Source organism: Syzygium oleosum, unplaced genomic scaffold (genome assembly GCF_021117445.2).
Source record: "Syzygium oleosum isolate NSW1041296 unplaced genomic scaffold, Sole_v2.1 Sole_v2.32, whole genome shotgun sequence".
Classification (NCBI taxonomy): Eukaryota; Viridiplantae; Streptophyta; class Magnoliopsida; order Myrtales; family Myrtaceae; genus Syzygium; species Syzygium oleosum.
In genome coordinates, this window is record NW_026607516.1 from 301,732 (window position 1) to 321,798 (window position 20,067).

General features: G+C 42.6%; 4 protein-coding genes across 6 annotated transcripts in view; 1 reads left to right on the forward strand and 3 right to left on the reverse strand.

Annotated features, from left to right (window-relative positions):
* The first annotated feature begins 1,343 nt into the window (after positions 1–1,343).
* Positions 1,344–1,979, forward strand: LOC115686473 (uncharacterized). Its single transcript, XM_030611787.2, has one exon. The coding sequence runs from the start codon at positions 1,528–1,530 to the stop codon at positions 1,702–1,704; it is 177 nt and encodes a 58-aa protein (XP_030467647.1). The 5' UTR covers positions 1,344–1,527; the 3' UTR covers positions 1,705–1,979.
* A 114-nt stretch (positions 1,980–2,093) lies between these two features.
* On the reverse strand, positions 2,094–3,389 carry LOC115686470 (small heat shock protein, chloroplastic-like). The gene is made up of 2 exons (XM_030611780.2): positions 2,997–3,389; positions 2,094–2,656 (listed from the first exon to the last, which is right to left on the reverse strand). The coding sequence occupies exons 1-2, from the start codon at positions 3,232–3,234 to the stop codon at positions 2,238–2,240; spliced, it is 657 nt and encodes a 218-aa protein (XP_030467640.2). The 5' UTR covers positions 3,235–3,389; the 3' UTR covers positions 2,094–2,237.
* Positions 3,390–5,029: 1,640 nt separating this feature from the next.
* The window catches only part of LOC115686474 (vesicle-associated protein 1-1-like), a 69,974-nt gene continuing 54,936 nt past the window's right edge, over positions 5,030–20,067 (reverse strand). Inside the window, exons 2-9 of one of the 3 annotated variants that reach the window (XM_056304478.1) lie at positions 9,055–9,120; positions 8,855–8,925; positions 8,484–8,565; positions 8,209–8,324; positions 7,951–8,115; positions 7,807–7,848; positions 6,247–6,324; positions 5,030–5,551 (exon numbers count right to left, since the gene is read on the reverse strand). In XM_056304478.1, the coding sequence (XP_056160453.1) occupies positions 5,441–5,551; positions 6,247–6,324; positions 7,807–7,848; positions 7,951–8,115; positions 8,209–8,324; positions 8,484–8,565; positions 8,855–8,925; positions 9,055–9,106 (717 nt within the window). In that variant the 5' untranslated portion in view covers positions 9,107–9,120 and the 3' untranslated portion in view covers positions 5,030–5,440. Of the gene's footprint in view, positions 5,552–6,246; positions 6,325–7,806; positions 7,849–7,950; positions 8,116–8,208; positions 8,325–8,483; positions 8,566–8,854; positions 8,926–9,054; positions 9,141–20,067 lie in introns of those variants that run through there. The other 2 variants (XM_056304477.1, XM_056304479.1) reach the window with 2 other exon arrangements.
* On the reverse strand, positions 11,356–15,603 carry LOC115686469 (phosphatidylinositol/phosphatidylcholine transfer protein SFH11). Its single transcript, XM_056304480.1, has 9 exons — positions 14,948–15,603; positions 14,703–14,802; positions 14,189–14,455; positions 13,825–13,902; positions 13,487–13,588; positions 13,325–13,374; positions 13,071–13,179; positions 12,896–12,973; positions 11,356–12,695 (listed from the first exon to the last, which is right to left on the reverse strand). Exons 1-9 carry the CDS (start codon positions 15,316–15,318, stop codon positions 12,336–12,338), a joined length of 1,515 nt encoding a protein of 504 aa, XP_056160455.1. The 5' UTR covers positions 15,319–15,603; the 3' UTR covers positions 11,356–12,335.

Sequence of the window (20,067 nt, forward strand, 5' to 3'; positions counted from 1 at the left end):
TTGTCCAATCGGTCATAAATCTATTAGATGAATGACGGTGTGCCACGTAAGAAGGCCGACGATGGCTGGAACATCATGGTCGGGAATTTTTGACAAAAATTGACTAGAATGATTACATTGGAAATTCGCACGAAAATTTAGAATTAAATTGGTAAATTCAAAAAGTTTATGACCGAATTGGCATCCTTAAAATAAGTTCAAAGCTGACAAAGTAATTTTTTTCCAAACAAAATTATTGTCACGTTATTATTTGTGAATAGCAAAATCAAATGAGTCGTTTCCTGGAAGAATCTCGTATTGTTTTGACATGAATTTGCATTTAATCATCTTTATGCAAATACTCATTTCGGTATCTCAACCAAACCTCAATCATCAATCGACGGTCAAACTTGATCAAGACGTTGAGGGAAGTATCTTGCATGATTTAGGATATTTACACGCGATAAGGGGAAGATTGTCCAAAAAGTCCTAAACCCATTGCATTTTTATCAATTTAGTTTTAAACCTTTTAATTATGTCAATTGAATCCTAAACATTTTTACGTTTTGTCAATTGAGTCAATCCAGCCAATTTTGGCTAGAAATCGATGACGTTGACACTAGCCGTTCTATGTGACACAACCGACGTTAACGTGAACAATTTTTAATAATATTTTATTATTTTTCAAATTTTTTATTTTATTTTTTCCTTATTTTCTTGTCTTTCCCTTTCTTTTTTTTCTTCCCTTCTTCCTTTGGCCAATCGCTGGGCCTCGGCTTGACCTCCCCTACGGCGAAGCTCCTGAGTCGGCCAACGACAACATGGTTAGGCAAGGCTTGCCCAAGGTTAACCTCGCTAACCCTTGCCTCTAGCCGATCATTGGCCATCGCTAAGACTCGGCAACCGACTAACAGAAGAAGGGAAGAAAAAAAAATGAAAGAAAAAATTATTAAAAATTTTTCAACTCCTAGAAACCAACCCAAAAAAAAAAAATCCCGCCTTCACGCAATTTCAGATTTCCAAAATTGCAAATCCGGATAAACTCAATTGGCAAAATGTGAAAAGGTTTAGGATTAAATTGGCACAATGAAAAGGTTTAGGATTGAATTAGTAAAAGAGCAATAGGTTTAAAACTTTTCAGACAATTTTCCCTTCCTTTGAGTCCCAAACACTATTTTCGAGCCCGATTCACCTGAACACAGCCCAAAGCCCACCCCGTCCAGCCCGATCATTAGGCCCGCAAATTTCCCGTTAAGCCCGGCCCGAGCCCGAGCCCGAGCGGCCCACTGAACAACCCAATGAGGTCGCTCCCCTTGGGAAACGGGTCAGGTCAAACGCAGAGTATCCCGTGGGCAACAAGTCGCAACCCACCATAAGAACCCCCCCTCCGCATCGCTCTCCTCCGTCGGATCGGACGCCGCCGCCGCCGCCGCCACCACCAGTCCCCCGCAGCACCGGGAGCTCGCGCCGCTCTTTCGCCTGCTGGCGAGCCAAAGAGAAGCGTTTTCGGCTCCCTTGAGGCGAGATCCGCGAGCTGCTGCGAAGAAGATGGGATTGATCAGGAGCTGCTTCTCGTTCTTCGTGGGGACGGCCTTCGGCGTCTACGTGGCGCAGAACTACAACGTGCCCAACATCAAGAAGCTCACGGGGACCGGCCTTCTCATCGCCAAGCACATCGAAGAGACTTATCGGAAGCCCAAGAAGAGGGACGACGCCGACGATTAGGATCGAGATGTCGTTCAAGAATTGCCCGGTTTTCGTTTCCTTATTCTTTCTTTTTGGTGTTCTTTAGTATAGCGTTGATTTTATCGATTCGATATAGTATGCGATTGTGGATGATGATGGGTCCTGAATCTCAAAGAGATACGAGTGGTGTGAGAGAGAGTGGCAGATCGATCCTGTGTACAAGCTTCGCTTGAAATTGAGTGGATGTATGCAATGTTTCTGAGTTCGGTACGCCTTGGGATTTCACTGGGTCCAGCCCAGTCTTGCCCTGCAAATGCGTAAAGGCGAGACCTTTAGCGATGTGCTTCATGGGATTCTGCAGAATGGTTTCAGAGAAATCGTCAATTGGTATGCGGGAAACAAGAGTTGTTCGATCTGGTCGGCTAAAATGGTCTGTCGATGAGATGCTTACTTTGTCCGCTGTTTAATATCGCTCGCTGTCTTTATTATTCTTAAAACTTATAATACAAAGTTAAAGGACATTACACTGTTACATTCAAACCTATGCGCGCACGAGCATACACTTGCTGCCTTTACTCCACCTGAACCTCCAACACATCCTTCCTCTCTCCTTCCTGCGCGTTGGGCACCACCACCTTCAGCACTCCGTTCCTCATCTCCGCCTTTATCTCGTCCATCTTGTACAGGTTCGGGGGCAGGTCGATCCTGCCGGAGTACCTCCGCACGCTCCCCTCGTCCCTGTCACCCGCCTCCAGCTCCCCGCCTTCTCCCCGGATGATCAGGGTGTTCTGCTCCACCGCCACCTTCACGTCCTCCTTGCTCAGCCCGGGCCTGTCGACCCGGAGCTTGAGGGCCTTGTCGTCCTCCTTCACGTCCCACCCTCTCCTCGACCCGCCACCGCGGGATGCTTGGAACGGGTCCTCCATCAGCTGGTCCATGAGGTTCAGGACTTGGCTGAAGCTCCTCGGGGGAAAGAAGGGATCGAACACGTCTGAACCACCACCATAATCGAACCGTTCATCAGCACAAATCAATTAGCAAAGTTTTGCTCATGAGCAAACATAGTTTTCCATGACAATTGAATACTAAAATACTAGATTCCTGACGATTTAGAAAAATCTCACTCTCTTCCTGAAGCAACAACGTGAGGAAACAGAGTAAGAGCACCAAAACTTGAAGCACCAAGAAGGATTTCTGATAAGTGACCACTTTACACTACGGAAAATGACCCCAGAACATTACAGCAGAGAAAATACAAACTATCAAATCCAACGTCAAGTTGACGGAAATAAAACGAAAGCAGGCGAGCGAGAAGAGGGTCAATTTAGCACCAGAGAAAGGAGCGAGGGAGCGATCACGGCGGCGGGACACGGAGCGGTCGGGGGCGGTCCGGTCGACGTCGACGGCTTTGCTTCCGTCGTCGTCGACTCTTGTCATCCGAGCGTCGGTGTTGAAGGAGCGTGCCGGCGTCAGAAACGGAGCCACCGAAGCCGACCGGACCGGGCTCGCGAGCTTGCTGCTGGAGACGGCGGAGGCAAGAGCCCTCCTGAGAGCGAGCGGGGACGCCATGGCTGCACAATTCGATGATCGTGGGGTGGTTTGTTTCCGGCGGCGGTCCTTGCTTTATGCGGAGATATACGTGGAAGCGAAGCGAGGTGATGACATATAAATGCAGAGAGAGGTGGATAAACTTCCAGAGTGAGCAGAGAGACCGACGAACTGCTCTCTCTCTCTCTCTCTCTCTCTCTCTCTCTCTCTCTCTCTCTCTCTCTCTACTAGTTTCCCAGAATAATAAAGCAATTAAAATCATAAAATCATGGTGATTAGGGTTAATACCATAATAAACTTCAAATTATGCTCCGTACGACTCAAATATCCCGATCTTTTTTTTTTATTACTGAAAATTCTAAACTTGCTAGTTATGACACAAAGACTTTTTTTGTTTCATAATGAAACCTTCAACTTATATAAATGTGACAAATATACTCAGAATGTAACTGAAATATAGGGTATATATTCACACATGTATAAGTTGTGTTTTTTCCTGACAAAACAAGAGTTGAGGATATTGGTGATAAAAAAAAAGGTTTGGGATATTTATATCACTGTTGGCATAGTTTTGGGTATTTTACAATGTTTTCTCTTGTGGTTATGTATGCTCCTCCTTTTAAACTGCATTACACTCAACTCCATATGAACCGAAACTTTGCTCCTAGAATCATCTTTTACGTTCAATGGATTCTGGAATTGAGTGTGCAGAGACCAGCAAAACCAGCACCATGAGTCAAAGCATAGTGTCACAAGCTAACAAATTCTTAACTTCGAAATAGCCTGTGCAGAGCCCGTGACAAATGGTATTAGAGCAAGATCCTTCCAGTAGGTGAGTGATTCAGGCAATGCCTATGGTCTACCCGGTCCTATGAGAGCGAGGAGTGATCGCCGGGGTAAAGAGGGCCCAGACAAGGTGCAGCTCTTGTCAAGCTTCTAGGATGGTAATAGGGGGATTGGAAAAAATCGAATTGCTCATTGGATACGGAAAACATTTCTAGATCAATAGGCAAATCTCAAGAGAAAGTCTACTACCACGTTTCCAACAAGAAGAGAAACAGAGAAGCTTAGTAGGCGAAAGAAAATGTGTTGAGGGAGCGCAGTTGACACATAATGTCACACTTGTCAAGGAGAATATAAGTAACTGGAGATTCGCAAACAGCTTTAATTAGGGGAAGCTAATAGTGGAGCGGAGTAACTTGTTCTATTGGATGAGCATTGGCCATTCATTCATATAAGTCCTAAGGGTGTGGTATTGATGGAGGTCGTTGCGGAATTGGATGGGGGCAAATGTCACAGATCGAATTCTCCAGTACCCTTGTGAGTTGAAGAATGAAACTTCATAGTATCGTGGTAAAGAGTGAGTGATATAAAAAAAAAATGATACAACCGATCAAGGCCTTTGTACTAAGAGTTCTATAATAGAAAGGTTATAAACCTAAAGCGCTTTGAAAACAAGATTGACCTTGCACAGATTGGTTGAAACTGATTATTGTACTAAAGTCTTCTGTATATCTCGCACGGGAGACTGAATGCTATACAATCCGATGTGAGAATGCAACTCATTGTACTACTCTTAAAAACAATCTTTAGAAGGAAGGCTGGCATGTCATTATCGGTTCACCAGCCGCCGCACGTGCTATTTCACAGCCAAGAATCTGTCTGCCCGTGACAATAGCTTGAAGCCTTGTTGAGGCCAAGAGCAAACCCCTCATCGCATAAACCCCGAGCTTGTCCCAAGAACGTTTTCTCTGCCTGCGTTTCAATTGCTGAGTAGAGCTGATCCAGCACAACATGAATATATAGGCAAGCCAGATGCAGGCGAGCATTAAAAGGATAGATTTATTTAACAGTTACTAGTCAGGACATTTCACAGCTATCTCCCAAAAGTTCTAACCACCAAAAAAAAAGAAACAAAAGAAAAGAGAAAAATAAACAGACCGATCAATCATCCTCTTCAAGTTACAGCAAAAAAGAATGCATCGACAACGAAAAGAACTCGCTAACTACCGATCCCGAGTTCCAGCAGCTACAGACCCATGACTCCACCTGAATTCAATTGGTTAACTTCACAACATGAAAAAACAAAACAAAAGAGGAACGCCAGGAGAGAAACCACCCCTTGTTCATTGTTTTGTTTCCTTTCGTCATCCCTTCCCTGAAGATCGGAAACAAAGAGGAACGCCAGGAGAGAAAATATTGTGAGAATTTAATCCGGTACTTCTCATTATGTCTTCTTCATGAAGTACCCCAAGATGATGCCAAGCAAACCGATAACGACAACAATCATAAACGAGATGCCGCCTTGGCTTTTGCTGCCCTCCCGCCTTAGCAGCTCCTGCCCAGAAAGAAAGATAACAAAGAAAAAGTAAGCAGAGTGTGATGTTTAAGGGGACAGGAAGAAGGCCAGATAATTTAAAGCGATGACAGGAAAGTTTCAGAGTTTTATCTTTTACTATCAATGATTCTTGAGTGAAAAATGGAATGTATGTCAGTCCCATGATCTTACAAGACAATGTCCCTTCGGGGGCATAGATCATAACAGGTCGACACAGTGGATCATAACAAAAGATATAGACAGAGCAGCACAATTAAGTGTAGGCTGTCTAGCCTTATGTGTGATCTCGCTAATTGCTATACAACGAGCTATAAGATTATACGCTTAACAGAGAGGCACAGCCTTAAAGAGCCCTGAAGCAATCAAAAAAGACTGCACTGCCAAACATTTTAACTTCCATATCATGGTCATTGGGATTCCACAGTAACCACCAAACTAAGGACACAGATTCGCCGCATGTGCCATGTACATGTATTCAACCATGGGTGTTCACATGTGTTTGAGAGAGAGATTTGGGTTCGTAATAGTGGCTAATGCTCTTTAGACCTTCTATTTTCTCTTTCTTTAATGTTTAGCTGTGCTTGAGCGGGGGGAAATTTGGGAATGTTCACCATCACCAAAAACATACGACATCAACCCAAACAACCATTTGGCAAAGTGAAGCAAATTGCAGAGTCCCAGATAAAGTAACCCACCAGTTCTTGACGAAGCTTGTTACTTTGTTGAAGAGCATTATTCTTTTCCTCTGTCAACTTTTTTATCAGAGCTCTTGCCTGCCAATGGATCGAAATGTCAGACTTCCCACGATCCAAGCACCATCATGAAAAGGAAGGAATTTAAAACAAAGGCACAACCGCATTTCCTTCTGCAAACCTCTTTCCATCTCTTTTGTAGAATAAATCAACACGCAGACAATATAAGCACGTGAGAACTAGAGGGAGAGCAATTCTGAGAACTTTTTAGTGCACGTATTCCCTTAGAAGCCAACACATCTTGTTCGGTGATCTACACTTGGTACTTAAGTTTTTTGTTATTACTTCTTGACCGGAAAAATTTAGTTGGCCATCACTCAAATTTAACAGGGAAAACATAATTTCTATGTTAATCTTCCATCTTTATCTATTTATGTAACGAGGTATCTTCTGCTCTTCATCCAAACTATGAACTGCTATCATTCTTATTCCTTTGCGTCCTTAACAAGAAGGAAACAAACCAATGTCTCCCATCCAATAGCAGCATCATTATTCCTCACAGATCAAAATCGATGTATGCATTGTCCTTCTTTTGTTTTTTTTCTTTGGGCCAAGCAAAGATGCACAAGTTACCTATAGAAAGATAGATGGGTTATTGTATCAGTTGCCATTGCATTAGAAGTAATATTACTTCTCCCCAGTTATTTTACCTCGGCTACAAGTATGAAACAAAGAGAATCACTCACACTCAATGAATGAACATCATGTCATGTCAGCAATATTTGTCTGGAAAAGTTCATGTTACAAAATCTATCTCATTTGACATATATGAACAATAAATGTAATTCAAACTGCTTTTTGCAATGTGTCACAAGTTTCTGTGATCAATTCTCCTCGGGGCTTGTCATGTGCTATTAAAGTTAGACTAGAACTTAAACACGAATTAGAATGGTACAAGAGAGTGAGGACAATGAGAGATCGGCCCTAGAGTGTGATAAACGGACAAGGATAGGAACAGCGATTTATGTGGTAAGGTCTGAGAAGTGAGTACACGGGAAGCCATTAGGCAAAGGAGGAGGAAAGAGACGAATAGATTAAATCTCACACACAATTTCAAAGCAATCGCCTGAAACTCCACTGGAAACATTTATAGTCTCCACAGATAATGAAAAAGTTGCTTAACCTCATCTTGCACGAAAATAAACAGGATAAAAGAGAGGGGTGACAACTAAAAATGTGATTTATCAAATATGCATATCCATCAAAACTAGATGTTTTATCAAGCCAATTAACATCAACAGCAATATACAACCATAACTAATTCCAGACAGAATATGGGCACGCTTCCAAGTTTGCATATGCAATGCACATAGCATTATACACAAAGAAACAATTTACCTCAACAGATTTAACATCAACAGCAATATGGGCACGCTTCCAAGTTTGCATCAATTTAACATCAATGGCACTATACAACCATAACTAATTCCAGACAGAATATGGGCACGCTTCCAAGTTTGCATATGCAATGCACATAGCATTATACACAAAGAAACAATTTACCTCGACAGATTTATCTTGAAGCTCGTCATACAATCTTGTAACCTGCAGTCACCAAGGATAACATCATAATCCGAACGATTTTCTTATTCTGGGTGCAAAAAATAGCTAAGTTCAGCAGCTTAAACGGAACTATTCAATACTTACAGAAGCCACCTCAGAACCATTGATGTTGCCATTGTCAGACACGGAACCCCTTGGCGAAGAACCTTCTTCTGATCCTTCTGGAACTGGAGAAGGTGGCTGAGGAGGCGCAACGTAAACCACCCGCAATTTGCATTCCTCGACCACATTGCCTGACTCCTTATTGAACTAAAGCAACCCCAATCCGTAATTTCAGCAGCTTGATCATGAACATGGGAAACTGAAAGAAAAGAACCAATACAAATGCTACGATGAGCTCACCATTTCAGCAGTAATATCCTTTGCAGTCGTGCCATCATTCACCTTCACACTCTGTAGAAGAAATTTATCTTTGCATTGCATGTCAGCAGGAGCCTCCTTTTGCGCTTGCATAGTAACTACACGAAGACACATTTCTCAAAAAAAAAAATACATAAAAAAACACGGCGACATACAACGATTCCGCCCGCCTCGCAAATCCAAGCAAAAGGGCGACACGAAATGGAGAATCCACAACAGCAAATGAACTTGGCCGCGAAATGACAGGTTCCGAGTACCTATGACATCGCATGTCGACCGAGGCAAGACGACCCCCGTGTTTGGGCGAACGCAGTATTTCTTCGGATTGGTCGTTTTCACCTAAAACACGAAGATCTCAACATCAAAAGCATCCCGCACAGAGCCACAGGAAAATCCAAATGACCATCCCATCTGGCATTCTCTCCCCGTTATTCGCACCCACGAAACACATCAAAACGGGCATAAACAAAATTCGAATCCGACGGCCAAATCTCGACGCCCCCACGCCCCCCGTTTCGCACGGGATCACGGTCCAAAAACCAAAACCCGTCTTTCCCCCGAGGCGCAACCAAACGAGTTTCCCCCGGAGATTCGCAGCAAAAAGAAAGGGAAAAAGCCAAGGCGTTACCTTGAAAGCGACGTAGCTGTCGGTCTTGTTCGACAGCTGGAGAGAACACGAGATCTGCTTCTTCAGCTCGACTAAATCAAAACCCACGACAAAACACAGAAAAAAAAAAAAAAAAAAAACCAAAGGAAAGAAAAAAGAAACCCTCAGAAACACGAACGACGGAATCGTCGAAGAAGCCCAGATCGGGAAGAGAAACGTACAGGGGAACTTGAGCTCCAAGGGCTCGATGTCGAGGAGCTCGCCGGTGCTCATCTTCCTTCCCTTCCCTTCCTTCCTTCGTCGGGGAAATTCGTCGAAGCTGGGGAGGGGGGGATCTTCGTCGGAAGGAAAGATGGCGGAAGAAGGAATCAGATTGCGCAACCAACAACCACCCAAAAAAAAAACCAAAAAAAAAGGTTGGGTTTTTTTTTATTTTCGGCCCCCTCCCTTTTCGAAGTTCTCGAAAGTTCGCTCCTCTTAAAGGGGAGAGGGAGAGCCGGAGGAGAGAGATCGAGATTTGGAGGTTTCGGGGGAAAGAAAGATGGGAAAGATGGCGACGGTGATGCTGTTTTTAATTTGGCCCGATTCCCAAAAAAAAAATGTCAATTTTATGTTGGGTGGCAATTTTAATCCGAATTTTTTTTTATCTTGTAAAAAATCATAAATTTTCACTTAGATTTCAAATCTGACCACACAATTTGAAAATTTCATATCACGGAAGGGGAGCCGGATTTGGGACTCGAGTAAAAATTTGTATTTTTAATTAAGACAAAATGAAGTTCGGGCCAGAATTATCACTGCAAAGTAAAATTGGTGCTTGTTTTTTTGAATTAGCCGGTTTTTGATGTTTTTGGAGAAATGAAAATGTTAATGTTTTTTTTTCTTTCAGCTTTTTTTTTATGAGTATTTTGTTGCGGGGTTTGTTTAAGATTTGATGTGAAATTAAAATAAGTGGCCGAACGTGCGTGAATAATGAGGAAGGGATCGCTTTGCTGCGAAACCACTTCTTGGCCCTGTTTTAAGGACGTCTCCTTTTTCTACCTCTTTTTCTTCTTCTTTTTTTGCATTTTCGTGGGGGATGTTTTTTTGTTTCGAGAGGCGAAATAATTTAAACCGTGTTTATCGAATAATAATGATGATGACAACCGCTTAAAAATAGTGCGGCGGTACTTGTTAAGCATGCTTCGTGATATTGTACTTAATTTCGAATATCCATTATGCATATCAGAAGAAAAGATGTTATAGTAATTCTTTTTAATAATTTCTCGTGGAGTTGATTAATGAAGTGCCCCTTGAACGCTCGGGTATGAGTTTTTTGGCGTTGTATTGACGAATTCTGATTTCTTTAATCGGTTATTTAAAAGTCGAGACGATTGGATCTAGTATTGACATTTTTAGTCGAGAAACAGTGTGTCTGCATATGTACGTGTATTTAAAATTCTAATCTTTTTTACATTTTCAGACTTTGAAATTGATTTTGGAATTTGTATATTTGTTTTCAGGCCAAAGGCCCAAGCACCGAATAAAAAAGGGGTTAGGAAAGACTTCCTTCCGAATTCGTTTCTTTTCTTGAGTTTTACATGTTGGTCTTATTAGAGGTAAGCAAAATGAATCGCCCGATGAACCGAACCAATCAGTTTTGGGTGGTTCCCGGTTCCATGTATGAACCCACCCATCCGTACCACCCAAACCGAACCAACATAGATATATAAATCGTAATTAGACAGAGCTTGAGCATACTATGGCTGCTATGGATCTAGCTCCTTGTCATGTTTCTCCCCCTCCTCCTCCTTGCCCCCTTCACCTTCTCCAACCCCTTTGTTGACTCCTCCCCCTCCACTGCTGTCGCCGCCGTCGCCGCCCCCTCCTCCTCCTCTCCTTCCTCTTCATTGTCTCCTCTTGATTCGGGCGGATCTCACTCGCACAAGCAATTCCCCACCCACTGCACTCATTAGGTATGGCCAACTCTTCTGTACTTCGCTCACTGTTACTCGTTTACAAATCCGATGTTTGAATCGTGCACTGGATCTCAAGTTTTTATACTTCACTTGTGGATTCGTCGAGTTAATTAGAGATTTGATGCGAGGTGATTGTTCTTTTCTTCGCCTGAGCGTGCACAACCGAGAGTCGCCAATTCGAGGCCAATTCGACAAAGATAGAACTGGTTTTCAACTTAAAAGAGCTCATCTTTATTTTTCCTTCAACGTTTTTCTAGAGAGGGCCGATCCAGGAATCAGTGGGCCAGTTCTCCAGTTCCACAAATTAGGAACCGGCCCTTCTGGTCTAGTGATTAGTTCCAGCATAGGAATCAGTTCACCTTGAAATCAATCACTCTCAAGTCTTACTTGACAAAATAGGAAAGATAAATCAGTAAAAGAAGAGAGAAATTGCGATTGAAGACAAAATAACGAGAGAAAAAAAAAACATTAACAAATTTTCCTCGGATATTCGTTAAGGCACGTTTTAGTGAACCCAAATATTTTTTTTTTAAATTTCAAAACCCTAGAATTAATTGAGGATGAAATAAAGGTTGGTATTTTTTTTTTAAATAAAGGTGGGTATTGAATGGCACCGCCATCCGCGTCCTTAACACGGCGGTGGGAGGCGGAGCCCTATCAAATGCGCCGGGGCCCCACTTCTGATTAAGCAAAATCATCAAGGGAGGGCCCCACCTTCCCCTTCCCCCACTATCGCCGGGGGCCCCCACATCTTGCTCTCTTCATCCGTCCACACACATCATTGCAACCATAAAAACCGAAAAAACGGGCGAGTGACAGCTCCACGACACCAGATGTTCAATAGCTTGTCTGGACGAGCATGGATCTTTGCAGATTCTCGGAATGCGATCGGCTCGATCTATATAGAGATTTGGTCCATGCAATGCTCACGTAAATGGAGTCGATTCTCACTCTGATTCCAAAGGTGATTTCAAAAGAAAATCAAGAAAGGCCGAGGTTTCGGCCTCGCCTTTCATCACGGTCGGCGTTTCTCTCTCTCTCTCTCTCTCTCTGTAGCTTCCCCTCCCTCCAAGTTTGCAGGAATTTGAAATGGCTCTTGGTCTTTGAAACTTGGGCAGCTTTTAAGGTTGAAAAGACGAGCATTTGACGATAGCCATCCAAGAACACAGCTGCATCATCAGAATTCTCCCCGCAGAAGGACACTGATTCACATGATACAAAGTTTAAGGCAAGACAACCTGTCAAAATTCAATCCACATTTGAAGAGAAAAACAGAACCCTGGACTAAGGAAAAGATGAAGGAGAAATTAAGGAGAGTCGACTAACTTGGTGCACGCAGAAATGGCTTCCGAAGTCGTTCTCTCGAGTTACTGGGCCAGTGTATATGTTAGAGAATCTTGGTGTCAATAAAACTCAGGAATCAATAGCAATAGAACATGAGAAGATGAGTATAATTACGGCTGGTGAAATTCGTGTTAGTAAACTTGCCGATTTTTTCAAGTCTTCATTGTTTCTATTTCCTGTGATAGTCCTTGCAGAACCTGTCAAAGGCGATCCGGAAGATAAGAAAGAGCACAAAGGACATGAACTCGCCGGGGACAGAGAGGTTGTGAATTAACAGGACTCGTTACCATCTTAGTATTCTCGAGTGCAGCTTCCAGTGCTTGGATTTTCTGCCAAATGAAGATCAATACAATTTGGATATGTAAATGCTCTTTTTTTTTGGCTTTTGCCAAAGGAAGCGAAGGACTTTGATGAAAAGAAAAGTTTGCGGACGATTTCATGATGAGAGGGCGATTACAACTCACTGTCTTGATGTCCCCCAGGACATCTTCCAGAGCTTGGATCTTCTGCAAGAACGTCCCGTTCACGTCTTTTGTTCCAGCATCCTCCTGAGAATCCCTCTTCATTGAGGAAAAGAGGTCTAATTATTACGCAGTTATCATCCAAACACAAGGTTCGAGCCTGAAGCAAAGTAAACTGGGCCTCATCGACAGAAGTGTCAACAACAGAATATCTTATTTCTCCTGTCACTCAGCCGATGTTTGAGCATCCAGTAATGTGATGATGAAAATTGGAATTTCTGGAACGGAAAGTTGCTTACAGAAATAGGAACCGAGTTATCTTCAGGAACTACACTTTGAATCCCATTGGTGTTTTCTTCTCCTGCAGATGAAAATTCCTGCACTTATCGCGTTAGTCTCATATTCAATTGTATTATCTTGTGGGGTTGAAACTTCTCGGAATTGAGAAGTGGTTTTGAGATGTCCAAAGCTGACCTGAAGCATCTCTACGATCTCTGGATTATGCCACGGTCCTTTGTCGCTAAACAAGCAACCACCATAGTCGGAGCATGTGCAATTTCCACCCAGAAAACTCGGCAAGTTTCTGCACAACGAGGAGTGTACATATAACAGGCTTTTCTTTCGTCGTAATTCATTCGATGAATGAACCGCTTAAGTATGCAGGATCATAATAATTAATTAATTCCTCCTTCTAGATGTAGCACCAATATGCAAGTACCAGAACATACATAGGATCGATAACTTCGAGGAGATCGTTGAGATAGTCACATCCCAGCACCTGATAACAGAAAATCGGAGCGCTCAGGTTACAGATATTACTGAACATTTCGCTAGTGCAGTCTTTCGAGTCCTAAAATCAGTGTAAACCAATGGGGACTAATGACACTCACTCGGATCTTAACCAATGTACGCGCATCAAGAAAAGCATTGAGGGCTTTCCACAGCACCTTGAACCCGGATCCAGCATTGACAATGAAGAGCCTATGCAACGTCTGCGTTGAAAAATTATCTATTTAGAAAGGTAAAACCTTTGTCATCGATACTTGAATGTATGACATTACTAACACAATGCAGTAAAATTTTTAAGGCCATATATAAGCATTTAATCACTATCGATCAATCGAACTGAATTGTTTTCATTCACCCTGTATTGGATGCCCGAAGACAGCAACAAATCTGTTGAAATAGCCACTGGCTTCGCTTTTAGTGGACACAGTGCCGGACATACCTCTGGGTAGTAATTACTGTCGACTTTCTGAATCTCCATGAAGAGATATCTGGCGGGCTTTGAGAAATTCAACATCCCCTAAGAAAAATCCATAAATCCGAAAGTTCGAGTATCAAAATGTGCGGTAGAGGTCGTGTAAGACGCAAGAAACAAGAGGCACTTGAATTCACTAATTTGGGAACCAATCCTCCGTCAAGAATATTTGGCACAAGAACACACACGACACGCGTATGAATTTTTCAGGAACTGAGGCAGTGCGAGGAACTACATATCGATGTTCTTGAACAGATTGAACTGAAGCTCATATGACTAACCATTGCTGTTGCAAATTCCGCAAAACTCTCATTGAAAATTAGGTCCTTACCACTCCCTTAACGTCTAAAATACTTGTTGTGGACGCTACATGCCTCTTTGCTGCAATTGAACATGCCGGGTACCTCAGATTTTGTGTCTTCTCTTGTTCCGATACATGATATCTAACCAACCTATCTATAGTAATCACTTGCAGCAGAGAATTGAGGTCCACCATGCCAATCCTTTCGATATATATCGGCCTACCATATCTATCAACGCCATGATATCCCTGAGGATAACACTTCTTTACCTCAGAGTACTCTTCAAACTTGAACTCCTGCAGTATCTCAAAGAGATCAGTCCCTTGTAAGAGACGAACAAATAACTTGCAAGTCATATTAAAATGTGGCATTTGGACCAAATTAGGCGGCCCCGTTGCATCCTACGCGCTAAAAAAGCTCGAGATAGAATTGACTAGGCAAGCCATATTAGTTGACCTTCGGGTGTACTGCTTTAAACGAAGTCAAAGTCGAACATGTTCAAACAAAAATACTAGAACAATTAAAGAGGATAGAAAGTGTCGCCTTTGCAATCGCCTCGACCCCATAGTCTTCCCTCCACTTAAGATAGTTGAGAAAAACTTCTTTTGCTTTCCAAACATCAAAGTCCCTCATTCTTAGAAACCTGAAAACAGGAAAAGATAACATAGTACCGTTAAAACCCAGCAAATACCATCTTTAATAGCTATATCTAACACGAGTCTGTACTTGGTCACCAAATGACAGAAGTGATACTTCTATTGCCTACTCGACAGACGATTTATACTTACCGCAAAAGCGTGTCGTTGTTAATTTGTTTCCCTGGAGTATGGCCCTCGAGAAAGAGCAGTTCCCGAAAGGAACCGACAATTTGCACTTCCTTTGGATTATCGGGGACTCCCTCTAGATACATTTTTGTGCTTTGGCTCTTGGTCATCTTCTTCAGTGAATCCCTAAACTTCAGCGGCCGAGACAGTACAGACTTCATGCTTAAACTCGACAACCAGGACCGCTTTTTCTCTTTATTCCCCAACGCTTGCGAACACTGTGCCCCGCCTTGAGTGAAGGGCTGTTTTGCAGCATTCGGCAGCTCTTCCCCTTCTCCATCTCCTCTTATTATGGTTATGACTTTATCAGTTTCATCGAGCCCGCTCTTATCCATTCGCTCACCTTAAGCATTTAGCAACCTAGCTCGGTTTCTGATACTCGAACTTTAACCATTCGGCTGCTGGTGATAGGAAGGATCAAGACCCCAGTGGCAGGATCACAGACCCAATCTGTAATCAGCTACGACCCCGGATCGAATGAGGCTCTACCGAAACATGTCGATGATTCTATAAACTTTCTGAATAGAGAAAATTTGCAAGGGAAGGCAGGGTTGAGGATGAAAAGGTATCGGATGCAATGCTTCGTTTGGGATTTTGGAATGTGTGGAAATCAAGAGAACCTTGAGCTCCTTACCAAAAAAAAAAAAAAAAAAAAAAGAGAACCTTGAGCTAAGCAAGCAAATGCCATTCACACCAGGTTTGTTCCAACTAGAGGCGCCAAAAGAATTAAAGCTAGCTTCATCTTTTCTGAAGGTACGTACAGCTGTAAACCGGAGCACCACTCATGGGCCCTATTATATGGGCTCATGGGCCTTCAATATGTGCTAATGGGCTTAGGAGTTGGCCTGTTACCTCCTCATGTAACATGGTTTGGATAGTGGGCTTGGACAATCTGAAGCAAGAGAAAACTAGGAGATGTCTCGTGAATTGTGATAAAAAGATGTTACTTTCTGGCGAAAGTCAATGTTTGAGGATGGCCAAAAGGAGACTTAACTTTGACGGAACGATTGAAGTAAATTACCCCAAAAGTCTTAAACGTTCCGTATAGAGTCTAAAACGATCAGATGGTTTTTCGGATCACGTTTGCCCGTTCCCTCGATGGGATCTCATGCACACAGAAGACTATTGTCATCGATATGTGATATAACAGGACGTGTGCATGTCTATATCATGTTATGAAGTCAATCCTTATGATGTTGAAAGTAGCAGCAACCCAAGGAGATCGACAAAAAAAAGAAAAATTCCCCTCCTCCCACATTCCCAAATCAAAGCACAAAGACGAAATAATAATTCTACACAAATCTGCAATCTCAAAGATGGTACACCATTCGAGTCAGAATTTCCGAGGTCAAAGATCACACACGTCTTGCTGATTCCGCACCCGTCTTCTCCTATTCCAAGATTGACCTGTCATTTCGTAGACAATACTCAATCTCTCCTGATGAGATTCCACTGTGTTTTATCGACCCCCCACGCGAAGAAAAAAAAAAACAGTGAAAAACCAGCCCTCGGATTTCATACAGCCTGGACATGGATAAGATGTCATTCTTCCATCATTTTTTATTTCTTTTCCTGTAGTCTGCACTGCCCTCAAGGGCACTTTAGCCAAATGCGGGCATTGCTTGTCCTTGGAATTGGAAGAAAGGCCAACGGAGTGGTTCCTCAAAAACGAATTCTGTCGTGTCCTGCCTTGTGTCCGTACTCTGCAGAGAGATGCCCACCCCCACCCCACTTGGTTTCTTGATTTTCTGAAAAGAGAACAGAGGAATGAGCAGCGGGGTCCTTTTTTCCCGCTTTTCCTTGCCTTTTTCCGCACAATTATAGGTGCTGAAATTCCAATTCGAATCCTGGAATCGTACCCCAATCTGCCATCCAAAAGTTCGAAACCTCTTGGAAAGTAGACATTTCATTCGTAGCGAGGCATCGAAGCATAGTTGATTGATTAGCTGTGGGGTACGATTTGCCTATTTGGTTTTCATGCGAATTTGATGCGCCTTGACTTTCTATACTTCGGGAATAGAGATTGGATCTTCACAAACGTCATTTGTTGGAGTTTGTCTAGCTAAAAAACATTATAAACTCAGCAATTTCACGTATGGGCATAGATGTTATTTTGTGAACTTTTCAAGCTTGACCTAGAGAAGTTAAAGGAGATTATTTGCAAGGATCTTTTTCTTGGCCAGAAATCACCAATGAAAACGTTATCATATATATTTTTAAAATTTATGAACCCAATAATTATTCCATCGAGGATCCAAGAAAAAATAGGTTGTTTTGTATTTGTTTTGAATTGAGTACATTTCTCAGCAAAAATAGAAAAGGATAATTTCTTTTTCTCTAGCCGAACGCTGTCGGATAGTAGACGGCCATTTACGAAAAACAGTGGGGCCCAGGGAAAGGAACAATTGTAAACCGAAGTAACTCTGATGGGCCCTATAATATGGGCTCATGGGCCTTCAACAGGAGCTAATGGGCTTAGGAGTTGGCAACATGGCTTGGAAAGTGGGCTTGGACAATCTGAAGCAAGAGAAAACTAGGAGATGTCTTGTGAATGAATTTTGATAAAAGATGTAACTTTCTGGTGAAAGTCAGTGTCTGAGGATGGCCAAAAGGAGATTTGAGTAAAATTCCCTGTAAAAACTTTGACAGAACGATCAGAGTAAGTTAACCCAAAAGTCCTAAACGTTCTGTACGGAGTCTCGTGCGAGTTTTAGTCCACCACACGTGAAAACGATTAAATGATCTATTAGATCATGTGTGCTCGCTCCCTCAATAGAGCCTAGTGCACATAGGAGACTCTTACTATTGATGTGTGATATAAAATGACATGCGTATGTCTATATCGTGTTATGATGGTCACTTCTTATAATGTTCAAAGTACCAACGACCCAAGAAGATTGACAAAAAGAGAGAAATTCCCCTCCTCCCACATTCCCGAATCAAAGCACAAAGATGAAATAATGATTCTATACAAATCTTCCATCTCGAAGATGGGTGATTCAAGTGAGAATTTCCAAGGTCAAAGATCACACACGTCTTGCTGATCCCGCACAAGTCTCTCCTATTCCAAGATTGACCTGTCATTTCATAGACAATACTCAATCTATCCTGATGATATTCCTCTATGTTTTATCGACCCCTACATAAAAAAGGAAGAGTGAAAAACCAGCTCCCGGATTTCATACAGCCTGGACATTGGTAAGAAGATGTCATTCTTCCATCATTTTTTTCTTTTCCTGTAGTCTGCACTGCTTTCTTGATCTTATCCAAAAGCGCAAGAAAGGGTAAATCCTGCAATGCTCATTCCTCTAATTTCGTACGAATGCTTTCTTGGAAACAAACACTTTCAAAGAATAATACTTCCATCGTCAAAGAAAATGTTTACACGTGATTTTTATCGTTTATGTGATCTTTTTTTAAGCATGAGGAACAGTCGATTTTCTGTAAAGCAAACCGCTTGCCTTAGCAAAAACAAGAAAGAGAAAGAGCACTTTACCCAAACGTGGGCATTGCTTGTTTTTAGAATTGGAAGAAAGGCCAATAAAGTGGTTTCTCAAAAAGGAATTCTGTCATGGTAAGGAACTCTCCGGTACGGAGAACAGATCTTCCCGTAAATTCTCTCCATATTCCTTCTCTCCGGAAAGAAAAATATAAAGAGAAAACTTATGGGTCATTAGGTGAGGAAGATAGACTCCACGTCAGTGTCGACTGGTTATCGCTGGATAAGGAAAACTATAGTAGCTTCTCAAACCTGAGGCGACGAGTGGGAAGCTTTGGCTCCTTATGGTTACCCTGCGCTTGGCAAAGTATCTAGTAAATCAGATGTGGGCATTGCTTTGTTTTTGGAATTGGGAGAAAGGCCAAATGGAGTGGTTTATCATGAAAGGAATTCTGTCGTCCTGTCTTGTGTCTGTACTCCGCAGAGACATGCTACCCCCAGGTCCCCCACTCCCCCACATGGTTTCTTGATTTTCTGAAAAGAGAACAGAGGGATAAGCAGCGGAGCCCGAAAGTGGGGAGTGGGCCGAATTGACCCGACATTGGAACCCGGTTATGGATCGAAGAATTAGATTACGGAAAAAGTGGGGAAAAGGACGAATGTGTCCGATCATGCATCTTAGCAAGACGACAAGTATCACTTGAAATCTCCAGAAATGGAATACCCACCTAATCGAATTTCCCCCACCCCCCTTTTTTTAGCCTCTTCGCCTTTCTTGGCCTAATTATGGTTGTAGAAATCCCAATTCAGATCTTGAAATCGTATCAATCCTCTGTACAAAAGTTCGGAACCTCTCGGAAAGCAGACGTTCCGTTCATAGCCGGGCATCGAAGCGTAGTTGATTTGATCGATCGACTAGGGATACGATTCGCCTGTTCGGTCCTGATGCGAATTCGATGCGCCTTGGCTTTCCATACTTCGGGAATAGAGAGATTCACGGGTCTTTTACAAACGTCATTTGTTGGAGTTTGTCGAACTGAAAAAACGTTATAAACTCAGCAATTTCACATACGGGCACAAAAATATTACTTATGTGAACTTTTCAAGCTCGACTGCAAGGGAGAAAAAGAGAAGGATAAAATAATTCGGAAGGACCTTTTTTCTTGGCCAGAAATTACCAATAAAAACCCTTAATAAGATTATTAAATTTATCATTTCTTTTAAAAAAAATTATGAACCCAATAATTATGCCATCGAAAATCCAAGAAAAGTAGGTTGCTTCGTATTTGTTTCAAATCGAGTACATTTCTCAGCAAAAAACAGAAAAAAGATAATTTGTTTTTCTCTAGCGGAACGCTGTCGGAAAGCGGGACGGCCATTTACCCAAAAAAAACAGTGGGGCCCAGGGAAAGGAAAGCGTGTGGAACGATCTGGAACCACACGTGCGGGCGGGGGGACAGCCAGCTGTGTTTCCCAGGGCCCCACACGCTTCGGGGATCCATGACGTCACATCCTCCGAGACGGAAAAAGACAAAAAAACCTATTTCCGTACTGGCGGCTTCCGTCGTCGTCTCCCGCCACGTGTGCGGACACTGGCCGTACGGACCCGCCGAAATGGGCCGCGTCAGGGAAAGTCCTCGGTTAG

Coding starts and splice junctions, on each gene's coding strand:
- LOC115686473 (XM_030611787.2), top strand. CDS start 1,528: ATGGGATTGATCAGGAGCTGCTTCTCGTTCTTCGTGGGGACGGCCTTC.
- LOC115686470 (XM_030611780.2), bottom strand. CDS start 3,234: ATGGCGTCCCCGCTCGCTCTCAGGAGGGCTCTTGCCTCCGCCGTCTCC. Junction 2,657..2,996: donor CTCCCTCGCTCCTTTCTCTG/GTGCTAAATTGA, acceptor GTGGTGGTTCAG/ACGTGTTCGATCCCTTCTTT.
- LOC115686469 (XM_056304480.1), bottom strand. CDS start 15,318: ATGGATAAGAGCGGGCTCGATGAAACTGATAAAGTCATAACCATAATA. Junction 13,375..13,486: donor GTACATTGGTTAAGATCCGA/GTGAGTGTCATT, acceptor TTCTGTTATCAG/GTGCTGGGATGTGACTATCT. Junction 13,180..13,324: donor CTCGAAGTTATCGATCCTAT/GTATGTTCTGGT, acceptor CTCGTTGTGCAG/AAACTTGCCGAGTTTTCTGG.